This window comes from Belonocnema kinseyi, chromosome 7, assembly GCF_010883055.1.
Source record: "Belonocnema kinseyi isolate 2016_QV_RU_SX_M_011 chromosome 7, B_treatae_v1, whole genome shotgun sequence".
NCBI lineage: Eukaryota > Metazoa > Arthropoda > Insecta > Hymenoptera > Cynipidae > Belonocnema > Belonocnema kinseyi.
Window position 1 is genome coordinate 102,234,232 of NC_046663.1, and position 21,777 is coordinate 102,256,008.

General features: G+C 31.0%; 2 protein-coding genes across 8 annotated transcripts in view; one reads left to right on the plus strand and one right to left on the minus strand.

Annotated features, from left to right (window-relative positions):
- LOC117177516 (solute carrier family 2, facilitated glucose transporter member 4-like) overlaps positions 1 to 9,245 on the plus strand; it is a 113,932-nt gene extending 104,687 nt beyond the window's left edge. For all 7 annotated transcript variants that reach the window (XM_033368272.1, XM_033368273.1, XM_033368271.1 and 4 more), the window contains 4 exons: positions 1,050 to 1,148; positions 3,287 to 3,857; positions 6,028 to 6,428; positions 6,615 to 9,245. In XM_033368272.1, the coding sequence (XP_033224163.1) occupies positions 1,050 to 1,148; positions 3,287 to 3,857; positions 6,028 to 6,428; positions 6,615 to 6,962 (1,419 nt within the window). In that variant the 3' untranslated portion in view covers positions 6,963 to 9,245. The remainder of the gene's footprint in view (positions 1 to 1,049; positions 1,149 to 3,286; positions 3,858 to 6,027; positions 6,429 to 6,614) is intronic.
- Positions 9,246 to 11,914: 2,669 nt separating this feature from the next.
- Positions 11,915 to 20,022, minus strand: LOC117176097 (male-specific lethal 1 homolog). The gene is made up of 4 exons (XM_033366131.1): positions 19,105 to 20,022; positions 16,732 to 17,480; positions 15,197 to 15,415; positions 11,915 to 15,099 (listed from the first exon to the last, which is right to left on the minus strand). The coding sequence occupies exons 1-4, from the start codon at positions 19,765 to 19,767 to the stop codon at positions 15,000 to 15,002; spliced, it is 1,731 nt and encodes a 576-aa protein (XP_033222022.1). The 5' UTR covers positions 19,768 to 20,022; the 3' UTR covers positions 11,915 to 14,999.
- Between the last annotated feature and the right edge of the window lie 1,755 nt (positions 20,023 to 21,777).

Below are 21,777 nucleotides of genomic sequence, written 5' to 3' on the forward strand. Positions count from 1 at the left end.
TAATAAATAAAGCAAGTTTGCATTATATATAATAAACTGGAAATGCATTACTTTACAGGATTTTTTGATAATGAAATCTTACATACCAGTTGGAGGTTAGTATTCCTAGTTAGTGATCTAGTAATGTTAACTGATTATATATTATACTTCATTTACTTCCAAATTATCTCGACCAGACAGACATAAGGGAACAGGGGTCACCTTTCTATTACATTTCATTGCACTACTTTTTTTACATCACTTCGATTTTAAATCATTTCAGATTTTTATATCTTACTCTCCAGATTTAAATCTGTGAGAAACGGATCACTAAATAAAATGATTATAATTAATTAATATTATTACTGATTAAATTTGTCAACATTATTTATTAATCCGTGAAAAGAGAAAATATATACACTCTAAATTCTAATCAGTAAAATGTCGGCCACTGTATCGAATAAGATTTAATGAATTTTACTTTAAATGATTTTTCTTTTGTTTTGTTTATAGCATTATTGTTTGTTATATAAATTCTCATTACTTTCGCTAAAAATGAAAATATGATGGTACGTATATAATTTTTAATTGCAAATGAGATGCATAAACCCGTATCGATCAAAGGCCCGCATTTCACCGTTTGTCAAACTACTATCCATCCCATTCAATTAGTGTCAATGAGACTGTTACGTGGTCTGAAAACAGTCTTTGTCCCATTTTTTAAATCTGAAACTCTCAATTGAATGATTCGGTATGTTACGTTTGAGAGGGTACATGATACTATTTATAGTCTAGCTAGAAAATGTTGAATTAAGATAGGTATATAACATAATGATATAAAACAAGAAATTATTGATTTAAAGTTAATTTGTAATAATTTATGTGGAATTATGTATCATGAATTATATATAATATAATGACAAAAGGAGGACACTTATTAATTTTTTTAAATCATATCCAGATTTTATGTGTAATAGTATATTTTTTAATTTAAGTATATTTTGCATTCAAAATTAATTTATGTTCATGCTCATAAAATTTCTTATAAGTCTTCTTATGTTATTTTCCAGGGTCTCAATGGCCATTTGGTGTTTGCCATCACAGCAGCCGCACTTGGTTCTTCCTTCCAACATGGTTACAACACAGCAGTTGTCTCCAATGCCGAAGCGGTAAAATAGATATTACAATTTTTTATATTATATATCTGTTTTCATTCACACAAACATTTGAAAATTATCTTTAAAAATAATGAAACGACGATAAAATTAATATACTTTGTTTAGAAAATAAATGCAAAATAAGATTTATTTTTACTTTTCAGTTCCAATTTAGACTAAAAGACTGTAAATTAAAAACAGGTTATAAAAGATTATTATAACACAGGTAAAAATTTATGTAAAACATAGGAAAAGAAATATAATAATTATGTTATCCCTAAAAAACATGTATTTAAAAAATGATATACAGTATCGTCACTATAGTACGAGGGCACCTTTTTTTACATTCTCTAAAATGCCTATCATTTATATAAAAGAAATTATACCATTTTTTCCGAAATATTCAAGAAAAAATATCGAAATTCTACTGAAACTCAGAAGTTAATTCATTGAGCTAATTTTGTAATACATTTTTTTTAAACATGAAATCTCATTAAAAAAAATTTTTCAATCTGTGCATATTTTAAGAATATTTTATGCAATGTATAAAATTATTGATTTCATAAATTTTAGACACATATTATTTGAGTGAAAGCACTTTTTCAATTTTCACAGTTTTTTTATTCAAAGTTTCACCATATTTTTTGCGACCATATTTGATCAAAATAGACACAACTTTAGTCTATAAATTAAAAATATTCTATAAAAAATTATTTTAAAAATTAGCTGAAAAATATTAAAATATTTTCAATATTTCGGGAGGTATTAATAACTTGCGAATATTATACTGTTATTTCCAAATGTTGTTGTAATGTAACTCCTTACAGATTTAACAACAGTGACTTCTGTTAGGGTTGTTTTTTTGTAGAATTTGATACTTTGTTTGATAAAATTGATGAGAATTTAACAAATGATAAAAAACAGCCGTCGTCATACTACTGGACCGTACTGTATTTTAAGTTTCTTCTGTCGTTTTCTTCGAAAAATGATACATTTTTTTCATTTGATCGAAGAACTTAAATTTCGATCAATAATAACACAGTCCAAGAAGTTGCCTACAAAATCATGGAAGTCAGTTTTTGTTACTTTTCTCTCTCAAATCATTTTTAGCCACTTTTTAAAGATAAAGTCACTATATTCACCTTTTTTTTTAAGAAAAAAAAAACTTTAGTCACATCTTCCTATAAATTAAAACAGAGAACACAAGGATTTCTGTTTAATTCCTTTGAATTCTTTGAAATTCCCTTGCCATCCACTGAAAGCATTGGATCTTTTTTAGATTTTTAATTTTGTTAATAATTCACCTTTAAAACTTTGTAATTCACCTTGAATTTTTATGGATTTCATCAGATAATTATTCACTCATTTTATTCACTCCTATTTATTTATCTAAATTCAATGGACTTTTATCATTGACTTAATTATCATTGATTTGAGTAAAATTTGATTTTACTGAAATCAATGAAGTATTTTGTATTTGTTCTTATTTCATTTAAATTTACTTGTAATCGATTCTGAATTCTTAATCATTTATCCTAGATTCTTTTAGATTTTTTTTAAATTTGAATTTAACCTGCATTTTTTTAATTCACTTGATTTTTTCTAAATTCACTTAATTCGACTCAATCCGTTGAATTCTTGTCGTAGTAATTTACTTTGAATTGTTTTTGAATAATTTGGATTTATCTCAACTCGTTTGAATTCACTTGGAATTACCCCTGAATTCTTATTAATTTTTCCTGAATTCTTTTTTAAAAAATTTGAATTTTAGTATTCTCTTGATTTTTTCATCGCTAGCTGTATTCTTTTGATTTCACTTGAATTCTTGTAAAATGACTTCATTCCACTCAGTTAAATGAATTTAAACATTTTTTGTAGTTATTTTTTAATCCATCGTCGTTTTTTAAACCCACTTTAATTCTTAGGCATTTTATTTTATATCATTTGTATTATTTATTTTATTTAAATTAGAATTTGTTGAAATTCACCTGGAATTCTGATAAATTTGATCGAATTCTTTTGAATTCAAAAGAACATTAGTCTCTTTTGGTCACTTTTTCGGTTTAAATATGTCACTTTTTCACTACTTTCAAGTAAATTAGGCTGTGGCAGTCCTGATTAACATTTCAATAATATGAATGTTGTTGCAGGTAATGAAAATCTGGATCGGTAATCTAGCAGGCAACCGGACAGGAACTGCAACAGAACCTGATTCAAGTCAAGTAACATTCATATGGGCTGTAATCGTTTCAATCTTCTGCTTGGGAGGAATGATTGGCGGCTCCTTAGTTGGTTTCGTAGCTGACAAATTTGGAAGAAAGGGAGGTTTATTGTTGAATAATATATTGGTGGTATTGGCTGTGATTTTCGAGGGAGCAGCAAAACCTACCTTCAGCTACGAAATGATTTATATTGGAAGATTTCTCATCGGCGTCAATGCAGGTTTAAACGCAGGATTGGCGCCTATGTATCTGGGTGAAGTTTCTCCTATGCATTTGAGAGGTGCTGTGGGCACAGTTTATCAACTGATCATAACCATTTCTATTCTGGTTTCCCAAATTTTGGGCTTGGAAAGCATTTTTGGAACTGCAAGTCAGTGGCCAATACTTTTGTGTTTGACAATTGTTCCTGCCATCTTTCAACTCGTTACTCTTCCCTTCTGTCCTGAAAGTCCGAAATATCTACTACTGGGTAGAGGAAAAGACATGGAGGCTCAAAGAGGTGAGAAAAGTGTTCTGTTATTGGTATTAAAATTGGAATGACTACTGAATTGGGAAAGTGGAAAGTTAACGAGCTTTTTTTTTTAATTTGGAGTACGAAACTACAAAAAATTGCAAAATCACGATGCTCTTCGTAGAACTCAACCCAAAAGGTCCTGCAAATCCCAGTTTTTTTATGCTCTCATGATTCATATCTTATAATCATTTTGACATTAAAATGAAAAAAAATCATTGTAGCCGTTTTTGAAAAAATGAATTTTTTTTTTATACTTTTGGTGGGATTTAATCTATTTTTAAACACTTTGAAGAGATTTGGTTGTCACAAGATGTTTAACATAGGGAGCATCTTTTTAAGTACTAAAAGACGATTTTTTGTTATTTTTTGTCTCAAAATAATCGTGAGATATAAAAATAGTGTGAACAAAAAACCGATAGGTGTAAGACCTTTTGGGTTGAATTCTATCCTAGCCCACCGTGAAATGAAAAGATGTTATTGATAAATAGCTATTTTAAAGGAAGAATAGTGTCAAATTGCAAGGATAATTTAAAGGTAATAAACAGAAATCTTATTCCTGATTTGATGTCTTTTAAAATCTATTTCTGTTTTCTATCAAATTTTCACAGTTTTACGATATTAATCAGGATTTGAGATTTTCCGGGTATTTGTTTAAAATGTAAAGAAAATAATAAAAGTTAAGATTACATGTAATAGTAATTATAACTAAAGTTTAAAGTTCCTAAATTGTTGAAAACTTTGTTGAAATTTTTTTACTCGAGTATATGTATTTGAAATATCGAAATATATTCAAAAGAAATAAACCTGTATTTGGAAATTTAAAAGCTCCAATATTATACTGTTCATTTTTTTAAGTGAACTTAAATTAAAATTCTTTTTTTTTGTAATTTGTAACACTTTTTACTTGGTATTGATTTTTCTATGTATCGTATTTGAAATCATTTGAATATATAATATAAAAATTATTATTATTAAATTTTTAAAACTGGAATTTGAACTTGTTGTGTCCTATTTTTTCCCAACTGGAATTTTTTTTCAATTTTTGTGCTTTAAATCATGAAGACTCTATTAAAAATGTTGACCTTTGATGTTGACATTATTCAATGTTAAAATTCCGACGATAATAAATGCTTCAATTTTGAAAGATTCTTAAAATTAAAAATGTTTATTTTAAATAACTGTTTTATTTAAATTTAGAAATTTTCATTTTTACATTGATATATAGTAGTGAAGTTTCAAAGCCAATATTTTGTTTCTAATTTTTATATGAAAATTGATTCATTTTCTATGCACCCTATTTAAAATCATACTTAAAATTAAAAAATTAGTTATTTATATTTTAACATATTTTAATAATTACCAAGTTTTCATTTTTTTAAATGTTGGATTTTTCAAAACATTAATTTTAGCGAAGTGTCCCAACTTCTTGAAACTCCCAGAAGCTTGGCTAGTCGTCCTGAATTTTCAGGACGACTAGTCCATTCCCTTTTCTAACTCCCCTAGTTTTTCGGAACAACTAGTTACAGCCTAATTGCAAATACTTTCTTCACTATTTTAATTGCCATCGTTGAAATTTAAACGTTTTATATTTAAAATATTCCATTTTTAAAATGTTCAATTTTGAACGATCCATATTAAGAGTATTTCATTTTAAGAGCCTAAAATTAAAATTGAAATGTTTTCAAACTCTAAATGCGTCAATTATTAGATCTTTTTCAAATTTTCTTGGTTTTGAATACAATTGAGAATTTGTTTGTTTTTTAATTGTTGATATGCTTAAGTTGCGATAAGACTGAAATTCTTCGATTTTAATAGTTTGCAATATTTAATTTACTGTTTTAAATATTATACAGAATTAAAATTCTTAATGTTTGAAAGAGCTTCAGTTAAAAATTATACATCTTTAAAGATCTGCCATTTAAAATAGACCATTTATTTTGAGGGCATTAATTTAAAATGATTAAATTTCGAATACTGCAATTTTGAATTCCTTGATATTGAACAAATATAAGTTTAATATTGCAAGGTTTCAAATTCTTCAGCGTCAGATTATTTATGTATTTGGACATTCTTTGGCTTTCACTTTCTCCCGCGTCCCTCATAAATTGAAAAGTTTTCCCTGTCAATAATGAGCATAATTTCAAATTTGATGCAGCTTTATCATGGCTCCGTGGTACAATTGAAGTACATGACGAAATGGAGGAAATGCGTGCCGAGTATGAATCCCTTAAACTTATACCGAGTGTCTCTTTGAAAGAACTGCTTATGAATGCCACTCTTCGAATCCCATTGACAATTGCTGTAATGGTAATGATCGCCCAACAACTTTCCGGTATCAACGCCATTATGTCCTTCTCAACCAGCATCTTCGAAATGGCCAATCTTCCAAAGGACGCTGCCCAGATGGCTACTATGGGTGTGGGAGCAATGAATGTCGTTATGACATTTGTCTCGCTCATTTTGGTTGAAAAAGCTGGAAGAAAAACTTTACTTTTGGTCGGATTTAGTGGAATGGTTATTGACACTCTTCTTCTCGCAATATGCATGCCATTTGCGGTAAGAATTTTCTTTTTAATCAATAATCCAAATAATCACATGTCTTGTGTGAAGGCACCCTTATAAATGGGGTGCTTTCACACCAAACAGTCTTCTAGATTCATTAGAAGGAATCAGCTGTAATCAATTTCTGTTTGATAATTGATGAATCTTCAATTAATTATAACTTTTCTTATAAATTTGCAGAAAGACTCAACGTTCGCAGCCTACTCTTCCATTCTCCTGGTGATAATGTTCGTCGTTCTCTTCGCAACTGGACCCGGAAGTATACCTTGGTTCTTGGTCTCAGAACTTTTCAACCAATCGGCAAGGCCTGTCGCTACCTCGGTGGCTATCGGTGTCAACTGGACTGCCAATTTCCTTGTCAGTTTCGGATTCAAACCCCTTCAAACAGCCCTGGATTCAAATGTCTTTTATATTTTCGCCGTTCTTCAAGCCTTGTTCACCTTCTACATATACCGAAAAGTTCCAGAGACAAAGAACAAGTCCATCGAGGAGATCAGTAGCATGTTTAGGCAAATATCGTACCAGTGAGGGGAAAATATTTAGATTCTAGCTTTATTCCTTGTAAAATAAAGCGGCGAGATAGCAGAATAAGTCTTCTTGTCTTGCTACCTCAGCTTGACTTTCGGGTCAAGTTCTCATCGTGAATATTTCTCATAATTGGTGCTGTATAGAGATAATTATCAAAAAGCGAAATGCGCATTGACCTTCTGTTTTTTTTTCTTTCAATAAGAAACAGATTTCATCAAAAGGGCTAGTTAGAAGAAGAAAAAAACATTATCGTCTTAACGTTTTTACAAGATCAGTTCCTAGATGTTCTCAAAAGCACTGCGGTGCTAGATTTGTCCGCGAGTGACGAAACTATTGTCAGATAATAATAGATGATTACTAAGCGGATCGATCGCTTTTCGGTGAAAGCACCAAATGCGTCCTTTATTTAAAAACAAAATCTAACAATTATGTTTTAAAGGATTTGGACTCTAGTCATGCGAAAAACCCAAATCTGTTTTCTTATTTTCGCGACAGCTGAACGCTTTTTAAGTCACGTATTACTTGTTTTTAATTTTTAATTGTTTTTCACCCAGCACCTTTCATTTTAACACTTTCAAATCTTGACAATGCTTTGGAAATTTGCGATTCGAAAATAAAATTAATGTCTTTTGCACTGAATAGAGAAGACGAGTTATCCAATATCAAAACAATGGCAGAGAATTATATATTTTTATTATGCATAAATGAGTCTCATGACAGACAGATTCCGTCATTTTATCGAACTACGGGATATATTTTATTACGCGTATTCCCACAGAAAATTCACTGGCACTAGATTTCCAAAATAATTGTGGAGAAAAGTGCCTGTGTCTTTTTAAAATTAGAATACGCTCGACTCGATTATCCGTGTCATATTGATTGTAAATATGTGAGAAGAAGCAAATAGATTCTAGAAAAATGTATTGTGTAGAGAAATCACTCTATTGCTGTACTAGTTTTATTTAACTTGTACGAGGTATAAAGCGATATTACTGAGTTTTTGAGTCGAACATTATTTATACGATTTACGATAGCAAAGTACGAAAATAACCGATTATGCCTCAGAATCGTTGCGAGTCCATCGCAACACGATTTATTGTCACTTAACAGAAGTTTATAATGGTTTCAATATTTTTCAGAAATGTGACAGATCAGAGATAATACTCAAACTGTACGTAGGTAGTATTATGAACATAACACTTGTTGGAAATTGAAAAAAAAAATCATAATTTACATGAATAAGGCTACCTCGTCTACGCCAAAATCGAAAAACGATGCCATATGAAGAACACGAGCCGAGGGAAAACTGATGGTAATGTTCAATTATTCATGTTCAGTATGGTTTACGATACTCCAAATATTTTATAACTATATGTTGGTGCGAGTATCAAAATGAAACCCCGGAAATTGTAGCTTTTTATTGAAGCTGACAATTGTTCAAGAGTTAAATAAAGCATATACTTTTGTTTTGACAGAATAAAAGGCTCAAATGGTGATAAATAATCAACGTTATTTTAGGATAAGTTGTATCTTGAAAGTTCTTTCTTTGATAGGAATCGCTGAATGTACGATTGTATCGCGCTGCGAATGTTAAGCACGGTCCGATTGCCTCGAGAAACATATATCCATCATTGTTATGTGTTATTGGCATAATATTTAGAGAGTTTAATTGGGTCTTGCTGAACTTTTATTTGCCAGCTTTGCTTAATTCGTTCACCATCATGAAGTTAGTAACGGTTATTTAACAAAACTGGAAAGACTGTTAAGAAAGTCAATGAATGTCAATGGCACGCACGAATGCTTGAAATGCAAACAAAAGTAAGTTTGCTCGTTTTTTATTTTCTTCGATAGAGGGCACCTTAATCGAACGAAGTTTTCTATAATTTATCGAATGAATTAAAAAAATTCCTGTATTTTTATCGTTTTGTCGTACCTATGTGAATAAGTTATTTCATTACAGTGATAGCATTTAGTTGTAGTAGATTCTTTTATATGAGATTCGTAAGTACAGTCTTATGCATATCCGCAAAACGAATAGTTGTAATAATCTGACCTAACCCCCCTAGAGAAAAACATCATTGCAATATATGCGTTTTTAGGAGAAATTCGTATAAAAATGTTTATTTAATCTTTAGAATTTGATATGTTGTCTGTTGATGCTGAGCATTTGCATGTTTCGTGATAAACATCACGAGTCACGATGTGTTTGTAATGTGTTGCGATCTACATCATTTTTTGATGCAGATATATACTTGTACAAATAAAATGATTGAGAAGTGTAAACGTATATTTTTATCTTTGATTGAATTTTCGAATTAAATACCGGAAAATGGGTTTCCTTTTGGTTTCTAAATGAATTGCACAGATTTGACGAGAACATTTTGTTTTGAAAAAGAGATGAGTATCTGAACCAACTTCTTTTTCTCTGCAAATTTTTCTGAAAAATGGCGGTGCTTTTTCTATATAATTGTATATTAATTGTAATTTTTTATGCATTTTGTGTCTAATAATCGTAAATAATAACTTAAATTACAAATATTATCCCTGTCAAATTTTTTCATTTTAAATAAATTTATATAAGTATATTAATTGTAAAGTTTTTACGGTCAAAAATTTCTTGTGAAGACTATATCTCCCAAACTATAAGATAAAGGTATAGTTTTAACGGGAAATTGTACACAAATTCTTATTATATTACATGCACCTGTTTCAATTAATTTTAATAAGTTCAAGTTGTACAAAAATATTCAACATTTAGTTTTTTTTATACCAAATCACAAACTTCAAGCTAAAGAAACTCAGTTTGAAGTTGTATACATGAAAATGTAAAAAAAATCAAAAATAAAGTATTCAAAAATCAAGTTCATTCAAAAACTCCCCCAGAGATTTTTTTCTTTTTGTTCTTAATATGATCGTAGGGTACCATAGAATTAGATCAAAAACTATAAAATTTTAAAGAAGAAATTTATAGACGTCAACATTCAAAAACTCGTAACTTCCTGAAAAAATATTTTTTCTCAAATCGGAGAAATATATGTTGTCTGAATTCCTTTAAAAATAACTTACTTCATGACTGAGAGATTCTGCGACTTTTGTCGTATTATATTCTCAATAATAATCATTTTGTTTACTAAACAAATTATTTACAGGTAAGTATTTCGAAATGAACTGTTAACATTTCTAAGTTAATTTGCAAGAGAAAAGTTGTCACCCTTTAAAAATCCATTAGAACGTTCCCAATAAAAAATAATACTAAAAAAGGTTATACTTTAAATTCAGACATGTACTTAAATTCAGTATAAGGTGTCTGAATTTAAGTTCATCTATGACGTGACATTTATAAGTATTCTCTTTTAGTGTGTTAAAACTTAAACTTGAAGAGTTAAACTTAGAATACTCTTAATATCTAAACTTATAACTGAATGTTTCGAAATTTGAGAATGATATAAGTTTGAACTTCTGTAATTCCTTTTAAAATTCTGTAATCTTGCTTAGATTGTCTCGACAGTATAATTATTTAACTTCATATTCCGAACAATGTTTGAGTAGGTAACCGGTTCGCAACAAAGGGAATATAATTTGAAATCTTTCAATTTACTCTCTACAATTAATTTTTCAAAATTAAAAATCATTTGAATGTTTCCCACAAATTTACGAAAAAAATATTATTCTCTTGAAACTGTCAAAATTCTTTTTTAGAAATCTTCAAAATTTCACATTCTTGTGCACTCAGTGTTTTTTAAATTTCGTAATTGAACATGATGCGTTTTTTCTTCAATAATAATTTCATTTATCTCATTTCTTTGAAAGTATGAAAAAGTTGATAAATTATTATATGAGAATTATAGTATGATAGGAAAATGTTCAGAACTAAATTGTTCTCTTCTCAATTATGTTTAGAAACATTCAGCAATAATTTGTATCGTGAAATTAAAGTTCTTATTTATAAATTTTGGTTTGCTAAATTGATGGTGCCCAGAAAATTTATAATCTTTAGTGGCAAACATAACTTACATTTAATGTATATGGTCAAAATATTATGAACAGAATTTATTGTCAATGTTTTAAGTTTAAAATATACGTGATGCAGCTTAAATACTATTAACCATAATTTTATAAAAAGAGGAAAAGCTCAACAATTATTACGTAAGTTATGAGTCAACACTTACCTGAAATAATTGCTTCTGCTCTAATTAACAAATTTTCTCACTACCACTAAAGATTGAAAGATTTTATTTTTTTCAAACTAAATTCATTAAAAAATGACAGTGACAGAAAATAACAAACTGAAGAACCAGAGTCATATTCGCGCGATGTTGCAACCATTCAGGTTTTCGACAACAATGTATGCGAGATATCGTGATCATTTTTAAACAATTCAACAATATTTTATATTGATACCTGAGAAAAACAATGCAACTTTTGCATTACTTGTAAATTTTTAATCTCATAATATTCTTTTTGTTAAAGTTCTTTAAACTGAAATCTTTTTAAATTAATTTCAAATTGTATATTTTAAAGTCAACAAACGAAATTTAAAACGATTTTAATAAATATCTTCTTTACGGTCTTCATACCAAAAATTATTTAAAATGTTATGATCGGATCATCTATTTTTTAATGTTTTAAGCCAACAGTCATTTTTTCAAAATTGGTATTGGTGAAATTGTAAGAAATCGTTTCATGGAAATGATCCGTGATGCATTAAACTCGCATAATTTTTTAAACTTGAGTCATTTAAAAATCAGCTCAATTCATTCGTTATTAATTGTAATTAGAACTTCAATTAGTACTTGTGATTGCAAAATCTACTGACCATCGTTTTTAATTAAAACATCTTGTGCTCATGAATCACAAACAATAAAGTTTGACGAAGATAAAAAAATAATAAATTAAAAAATCAAAAATAAAACGAAAACCTAACGATTTAAGAATTAAAAGAGTAGAATTCACAGAACGTATATCATTTTTATTTATTTATATAGTATGCGTGTCGATATATACACAATAGGATAACCAGACAGATCTTAAAGTAAGGTGAAAAATCGATTTCGTTAAATAATTTTACCAACTGTATAAATATTAATCTTACCTCAAAATTATACAATGTTTACACATTCGGAATGATTCATTAACTTCTACGCAATGCAGGTACTAAGACAATTTCGAGACTAAAAAGACCATTAGGTAAGAACAAATAATTTAATAAACAATCTTAATGATTTGAAAATGTGATTGGACGGTCAATTTAATTATGTTTATAATTCAGGCTCTCGCACGAATCATTTTTCTTTTCCTCAGGTCGAATATCGTTACGAATAACAATAGGATTTTAAATATAGGGTTCTCAACTTGACATTCAAAGGCAAAAAGAGGAGGAAGACTTTATACAATTATTTCCATTTCATAGGATGATCCTGTGTTTCGGTATAGAAATGTAACTTTTTTAACGTAAAATATAAAAACATAAAAGCTGTGTCGCTGAAATTCGAATTAAAAATGTACTGACTGAGTATTGAGGAAGTTTATAATTGTGATGTGTATCAGACATTTTCAACTGAATCTGTTTACGAAGAAATGATGAGATGATTTGTAAAATTACATGTCTCGCAATCCGCGTCATTCTCAACTTCTAGGATCATTCAAGTATTTATAAGACTCGAAAAGAATTTCGCGGAATTTCACACATTCCCAGAAAACAATATTTTAAAATCTTCGAGCAACGTTCTACATACAAACAGGGTGTACGCTTTTTACTTTATTTGTAGAATATAAAATAACTCTATTAAAATTGCAAATAAACACTAAGGTTATATATTGCATTTTGAATTCTAAATTGTCTTTGTACATTTAAAAAAAGAAATAAAAATCACAGAATCGTTTCTCCACGAGCACTCAAGGTGGTAGAATTTTCACACAGCGAAAAACAATTTAGTACGTAATAGATATACAGTCACGCCAGAGATTTCCAGATCATTTTTTCGATCCACCTTACAGTTTTGTCAGAATCATTTAGCCAATTTTCTTTTCTAAACACTAGAATTACGATATTTGACACTATGCAAGAATTGCTATTTTGTACCTGCAAAACATTAAATCGCGTCTCGTTTCTTTAATTGTTAGTATAGAACTGGAGTGGATTCTTATTACAGATTTCTCTTACCTAACAAGGATTATATCCGCGATAAAAATGATTGATTAGTTAAATATAAATAAATGTACCACACTTTTAGTACGAACATAAACCCTCTTATCATCGGAGATCGGTAACAAAAATCTGACATTAAAACCCTCCCAATCTCCTACAGTCGGACCTCAATTAAGAGTTGTGCATTCGACATGTTAGCAACAATAAGTAATTACGGTTTTTTTTTCATTTCTGCGCACCATCTGCGCAAACTTTAAAAACAAACAGGCCGACTATTGATGGGGGCACTAGATGAGGGAAAGTTCAAGACATCGAGGTTCATAGAACCGAGGTCCGACTGTATTGGAAATGGCATTCGACCATTTTACCATCTGGCGCGAAAAATCAGAACCAGAAAGAGTAGATAGACTTTGAAACATGCGTTTTAATTTGTGCATAAAAGTATTTGTGTAATTTTTTGTAAAGTTTAAAACAATTATTGAATAATAAAAGTAAATATTCATCGAAAACAAAAGTGTTTCAGAGGGAATTTCTATCTTATACAATGAAAAACACATTTATTGTACAAGAACTTATTTTACTGTAGCATGCAAGTATCGATGCATTAAATAAAGTTAAATTAATATATATAGCGAAACATTTAGGCCAGGTCATGCAAATAATCTGAATAAAAGACGATTGGAATTGAAATATGGATTGTAACCTAATATTTAGTTTAGATTTTTTAGTCAGTCAAATAATATTTCGTGTATATATTACAATAAATATAATTTTTTTTTTAGAAAAATATTTTTGTCAGCCTACTCTTTCTACACAGGACTTTTGGCACCAGATGGCTTGTCGCATTTTAGCCATTGAGTAATCGAACTTAACGTCAATTTATCAGAAAGGTTAGTCTTCGCAGAAAAGAAACGTATGTCTGCATTTATTATCTACACGTGGAAGACAAAATCAGAGTCAAGTTTGTTGTCTACCAAGAGTAACCTCCCTGGCAAAATTACGTCAAGTTGGACTGCCCTACTCCCAATTTTCCGCTTTTGTGATTCAATACTGTAGTTTTGTTTTAATCTTTATCACTAATTAGGCGAATAAATAACATCGTAGATCGACTGGCTATTTCATGAAACGGGATTCACCAAAATGTAATGAGTCGAGTATCAATGAAAAATTGAAGGGGTTATATGAAGTTTACACCAGACTATAACATTGCCGTGAATCGGGACAAACTTAGGGTACGTCTTAAATTTAACTTTCTATATCACCGTGAGCTTCAGGAGCGAGGTCTTTTCCTTTTTTTTTATAAACGTAGTCAAATTGAAAGAAAAATCACTTCATGATCTAACGCTCGCTGACGCTCTAGCAAGATTATGTGCTTTGAGCGATCACCCAAAGAAAGTAGCTTTCTTGAAAAATATATCCCTGAAAAACGAAAAGCGTGGATTACTGTGAGAAAGGCAAAATAGATACTCTTCCCCATTTCTCGCGAGAATCTTCTCATTCAATAAACTTGCCAGACACAGAATAGCCGAGGTACGCGAAAGAAAATGAGTAAAAAAGAATCTAAGAAATAAATTACAAAACGCACCAAGATGCGATAAAATGGATGAACGGGTGACATACAAAAAATCTAACTTGTGCTTCAGAGTCGCAGAGTTTCTATGGTGAATGTAAGGGTGGCAAAAATGTAGAAAAGAGAGTAATACACTAGTTCGCATACCTTGCTTCCAGGTATTTTTTAAAAGTCCATAAAAAAATATCTTTGGTGCCCTACAAACTGAGAATAGAAATATAGGATTAAAAAAGTTTAACAGGCGAGTCACGCTATCGCTTCATTTCGATTTTTTTTCGTAAAACAGTTGACGGATTAAAACCAATATCTTTCCTCAGCTTTATCTTCTACAAGATTTTCTTCTACCGGTTGACCTTTTCACTCTCTGGTGACGTCGTGCTTTAGACTTTATCGAGTCAAGCCACGGGAGGGAGAAATCACTGAAAATAAAAGTGTTATTAAATAAACAAGTCATTGACAAAGTCACAAGTTTTCATTTGTTGACTCTAGAAATAAATTCTGACGATTGTTTGATACCTTAAGGTAAAACTGGGAATGGCAGCCCCAAATGCCGTAACTGGCAATTGTGTATCCACCTGGAGGCTTTGTACTTGTTCTACATCTGGCCAAAGCGACTTTACAATTTCCTCTTCAGTAGAAGACGAACAGGGACCGACGTGATTTGTATTGTAACAGGTTGCTTGGTGATTTTGCCGCTCTTGCCTTTGTTTCAGCTTTTCAACGTGCCTTTGTTCTCTGAACATACAAAACATCGGTTTTAATATCCGAACTGTAGCAGGACTCGGACTCACTTAGAGATCAAAAATAGTGCCAATAGCGGCATAAATTTGGAATTAAAAAATAATAATAAATAAAAACAAAAAACGCATTGTAAATTTGCTATATTTTCACCTATAAATTAACTGTTAAACCCATTCATTTTTTTTAGTTTTAAGGCGTACTACTAAAAAAAAACTGTTTTTTAAAAGAAAACCCATTTTTTTTAATGTGAACTTAATTTTTAGAAGTGCTATTTTGATATTCTGTTATCAATTGATAAGAATTTATATAAAACTTGATACAATTTCTTATACTACTTTTAACCAATGAATTTTGATTTACAAATTCTAGATATTTTCCAGGTTTTTTAAAGAGGTAATTAAAAAAAATTTAAACCTCACGCTGGCAGTACCATTCTTGAAAGAATTGGAGATTTGTAGAGGAAGAGAAAAATCGCAAAAAAATGAATCATTTAACCACTGATGTGATATATTTGTATATAATGAAAATTTAAACAAATAATTTGTGCTTTACTAATTGCAACAATTAATAAATTTCCTCAAGAGATGATGAAGAACCCAGAAATTTATAAATATTTTTAAAGATTTACAAAGAAATTATCTTAAAATTGTACAGACGCTTATACATTAATTATTCGTCAATAAGATTTTGTTAATTTCAAAGTTTTTGGTACTTGAAATTACTTCTAGGTTCTAGTTTGATTTTTTGTAAATTTAACTTCTTGCAAAATCGAGAAATTTCAGTTTTCTGCCCATAACCGCCTAATTTGAAACAATCCAATTTTATTAAAAAATTAATTTTATTTACAATGATCTATTGGCAAAGATTTTTAATATTAACTTTGATAAAATCAGAAAATTTCGTACTCTTAAACTTGCTTTAAACATGCTTTAAAATGTTCAATAAACAAGTGTTACAAATTTAAATGATAAAATTAAAAAAATTTGTTATTCAAACATTTACAAAGCCGATGTCACGAAATCTGATGCTTTCGAAATACAGAATAGATGATTTAAACATATTTTAAATGAATTTTTCAGTAATTAATATGTCAGAAATATTACTTGAGTCAATGGACGAAGAATTTCAAAAACATGTTCAGAGGCGAAGTAAAGAAATAACTACATTGGGTGGCATTATTTCTCAAAATAGTGCGAAAGCTACAAAAAAAGTGTCAAATAGTGCCAAAAGGACGATCCCTAATACTTAAATTTCTCTTTTTTCTAAATTTATTGGTGTGCAAAAATATAATGAACTTAATAAATATTAACCTTATTCTTTGTACATCCCATCGCTTCCTCCGCCTCTCATCATTCTCCAATTTGAGATGCCTCTTGTTGAATATCTCATCATCCAAATTTTCCGTGCCTTCCATAGTGTAACAGCTCGTATAAACCTTTATCCTCCAGTTGGGAACTTCTAAAGAAGCGGTAGCTTCCTGAGGAGTAGATACTGCCATTGAAAGCGAATAATTCGAATCACCTACAGCTGTGAAATAATTTTCTTCGGTTGTGAGGAACAAATCTTTCTTCAAGAGAGACTTGATCTTCTTCTCGGGCTTTTTCAAGCCATCTTGGCTCAGAATTTTGGTGTCTCGTACCATGGGACATTGGTCATTGGTAAGACTAGAAGAGGAACAGGAAGCTCCTCTTTTTCGCTTACCACTAATGCCAACAGGTGTGGGATCGGATCTCCTCTTCTTTTTTCCTTCCCACTCTTGCCTCGAATCAGTGCTTACATCGTGCTTTTCCTCATGCACGTTATTAATTTCTTGTTTGACAACGGGAATTCCACCACTTGTGTTCAAGCGTATCTTAAAGCTTTCATTGTATTGAGGACTAACACTCTCGGTTTGGATATTTTTCTGCTGCTCACTAGTTGACGGAAGACTTGTTAAATTCAGACTTGGCGGAGAACAAGGACCTACTATACGATCGGAGACGATGGAGTTTTCTGCAGCTTCTGCTCGATGCTTTTGCAGATTGACTCTCCTGTCCATCCGCTCCAAACGCAACTTTAGCTGAAATAAAATTATGATTATGAATGAGATATCCTTGAAAAAATACTTTCGACTTTAAAGTCAGATAGGAAGTTGAAAAATTTCATTTTATTTAATCTTACCCGATACTGTAAAATTTATTATTCCATGGAAACGTATAATAATAATTGCAATACCTTACAAACCCCTCGACTTCATGCTAGGAATTATAAAAGTAATTATGAATATTTTGAATGTTTGAAATAACCAAGTTAGACACCTGTTTACAAGCACGTAAATAAATCATAAACTCTTTACTAAAAGACCATAAAAACTTGTGGAATGTAAATCTTGGAATGATAAATGAAATGGATTGCAAGTTCAGATAGTAAACATGAACATTAAACACTGAAAATGCTCCCATTAAAAATATGTCACAATTTGATTCGAAGAAGGTTTGTGTAAATGTTGGGAAAACATTGACACTTTGACACATGCACACTTCGCAACCGATAATGCTTGTACCCCGTTTACCATGCATATTACCGCAGAATCGCACCGCGCACATAATTCTAACCTAGAAACTCCAAAAAGCGCGGGTAATCACTTCACGTTACCTGTAATCCCCTTTGCAAATCATCGTCGAAAGAGGCGCGGTTATAAATTAAACACTCTTGCATTGCAAAAGATTTTTAAACTAATTTAGTTTAAACTTTTCCTCATCCTATCTCATCCTTTACTAAATTTAAGGGCCGCACTTTTCAGCCTGCGTCGCGGTTACTGGCGAACTTCCATTACATTTTTTTTCAGATATTAATGTGCCATCCACACCTGAACATTTCATTAGTTTTAGGTTAGAATCCGCCTTTAGACCCAACATCGAAGCAGAGTGAACTAGATTTAGATTTAAATAAAAAAATAACATTTTATAAAAATAAAAATTACGAATTGAAACATTTAATTCCGAATTTATGCAATATTTAGGGAAAAATGAAGCTTTATTTTTATCATGTTGATATCTTTGAGACCCCACTAGGTGCTACTTATATTTTTAAAAAGTTGTAAAAATTTATTAAATTTGTACAATATATAAAAAAGAGTATTTGAAAGATAAGATACATAGTTTAAAATTTAGAAATGTAAAATTGATCAAATTAATACCAAATATTAACTCACTATTGTGCCTTTGCGTAATACCTCTATCTTTTCATAAAAATGTCTAATTATGTTTTTGACTAATTTTTTCACAAAGCTTAAAATTCTATCAAATTTATGAAACTTCTTAAATTAATAGAATCTTAAAATCATTCATAATGCGAGATCTTTGCAAAAGTGTATTGACACATATCGACCACTGACAGCTGATCTCAGTTTGTTTATTTTGGTACGTAGTTGACTCGAACAAAGGAAAGTAGACGAAAATTTCTTTGTTGCAAACTTCTTTTTAACGTAGTACCGAACATTCGGAAATGTAAATTATATTTTAAACTGTAGAGTAATAGGTTAAAAAATGAATAAACAATCAGGAATCAAGAATGACTTTTAAATTGAATTTCAGATTTTAAAGCAAAAATTAAATTAAAGCGGAAAAATCAAAGCAACATTGAATATAACAGAAAAACAAAAAAGTAAAATACGTAGTCTTGAATGAAATATTTTCCACTACCGTTTCATTTTCTTGTCTCAGAGCAGCCAGGAGTTTATCCTTTGTGACGATCTGCTCAGATTGTTGTTGAATGAGGTCCAAATGTAATAAGAGTAACTCCTTAAGATGCTTGACCTCCGTGAGGTCACTTGGCTTCGCCTCATTTCCCCGAAGGGGACTGACACCTAGTGCAGAGGTTACGGTCACAGGAGCTTCTCCGTCGGTCATGCTTGCGTACATGTGATCGAAATCCTCTGGGAATCCGAGGATGCCGGCTTTGCTGTCCTCGGAGACGTTTCGGAAGTCGTTGTGTGCGTTGGTGCTGGTGCTCGTGGAGGTGGTGGTGCGCACGCTGTTCGTCGCCGAGGATGACGACAGGTGCTCGTTCATCGCTGCTACCATGGCCGCTGCCGCAGAGCCCGGCAAATGAATAATTGCGTTGCTCGATTCGTTGATCGACCGGTGATCGTCCTGGAAGTCAACGGCAGTGTGGACGCCGCCTCCGACACAATTTGACCCGGAGCGCAATTCGCGGTAAGTGTAACAGGCGCCGCTCGCCTCCGAGGTTCGGAAATTGGGGTTGAGGGAAATATGGGAAATGCTGGGGTTGACAGTTACTCCTGACGAAGCAGCGCCAATAAGATTTTCACCATTCACGAGTCGCGACGGGCAGGAGTTTGACATCTTCCCTGTCCGATGTTTCGGCGACTGTCCTGCTCATTTGTGGTCGCGCCGAGCGTACCACGCGCCCCGCGCCCCACGCACATCAAGCGAACGAGTTTTAAAAAGACTGATACTTCCTCTCTTCCCGGAGATGCGGTTTTTTTGAGAAGCTGGATAAATGATCGTCGTTGTCACATAAACCCGGGCGACCGGCGTGTTTCTAAATAGTCACACGAAATCACGAAGGTACTCTTCGCCGCAACAACGCAACGAACCTAGCAAAGTATAGCAAAGTTGTGGTTGTTCTAGCATGTGCTATTAACAGTGTGACCAACCGCTGTTTCGTTTTTAGAAAAATAACTATAAGGGTCACTAGGCTTGCATATAAAAAGCGGGAAATTCAAAAAATAATTTAAAAAGATTGTTCTAAGCTTTCTTTTTGATTTATTAGTTCTTAATAATGCATGGCAATAATTTATTATTGATATTTTGAGAACATTTCAATTGACTAAGTAACCAAATTTTAAACATCCCAGTTTTGGACACATTATTTGGAAATCTTAAAGGAACAATGTTGGCTACTCTGGAACCGGTTCAACTGTTAATACTTTGCAGTTGATTGAGTGTTGACTTATTGAGCGATTGACATTGATTGCGGTGAGAGTATTCGTTATTGTATTATTTTTAATCTATAATTATATAAGTGGTCTATTATCAGTCATAATCGTTTATGAATATCTATCTTAATTCCTTAAAAGTAATAAGCTCAAAGGTATTTTTAACAATAGTCGAGGTTTGTATATATTCATGCGATTTAATTGATCATCCTTATCTGTTTCGATTCCACCCATTTATTATTTCGCAGGTAACGTAGATACCTTTTCTCAAACTTTTAGCATTGATATTTCTTGAAATTATTATCATTTCATTTTTAAAATTAAATATTTTCTATTTTTTCGGATTTTTAGCAAAAACTGTGTTATCTTGATCTTCAATTTTGATTTTCTTAGAACACAATCATTTTGTTTATCAAACTGTTTCTACTATTTATTTAAAATTCTCATATATCGTAAGCAAGTTTTTATTTTTGCAAAAATTTTCAGTCTATTTTCTCAGAATTGGCTATCTTTTTTACATCGAACTTTATTTACCCTTCTTCAGAAACTTAATATCTGGAAAACATGATTTTATTTTTACAGAATTGGCTCATTTCCCTTTTGTTGATTATCTAGTTTTATAATGCTACGCTTCAGTTATATAAAAATGAATTATATTAAAATATATAAATAGTTAGTGCAAAAAGTAAAAGAAAATAATATAAATTAATCATTTATTTTACCAGCAATAAATTTTCTCCTCTGATAATGGTAAAAAAAACACATTTTTAGTTATAAGGGGTTTCCCTTCCCTTTCCAACTTCATGTTGGTCAAGTCCTTACCCTTTTCCGACACGTCTCGTGGGGACGGGAAGGCACATCTTTCCGGCTGTTTTCAGAAATATTGTTGAAAGCAGCGCTGTGACTGGTCTCAGAAATAGTGTTATATACAATAGAAATATAATGTCAATGTAACAATGTACAATAACGTTATGTAATAATGTACCGACAAAGAACTTTATGGCCGGTACCGGCAGAGCATCCACTCTCATGAAATTAACAGTATTTTTGCTTAAAGTTTTATATTGATATTTTATCATAATCTTTTCGAATGAATCGCGAATGCAAATCTCAAAAAGGTTTGGCAAGATATGGAAACGATTGGATAGCTTAAGAAAAATCTTACTGCAAAAAATGTCTACCAGAGACATTTTAATTAAAAAATGACGGTCTTCACTTAAATTTAGTCGAAGAAGCATTAGGATTATTTAATTACTTCCTTGCAGTAAAGGAAGCTTCAAAACGATGAATATTTTTGAATTTCATTTTTGATACATATCTTGACAATATAATATATCTGACCCCAGAATCGGAAAATTATAAAAATGTGTTAAGTATGTGAACTGTTTATAATTCGAGTGTATCCCAGGAACTC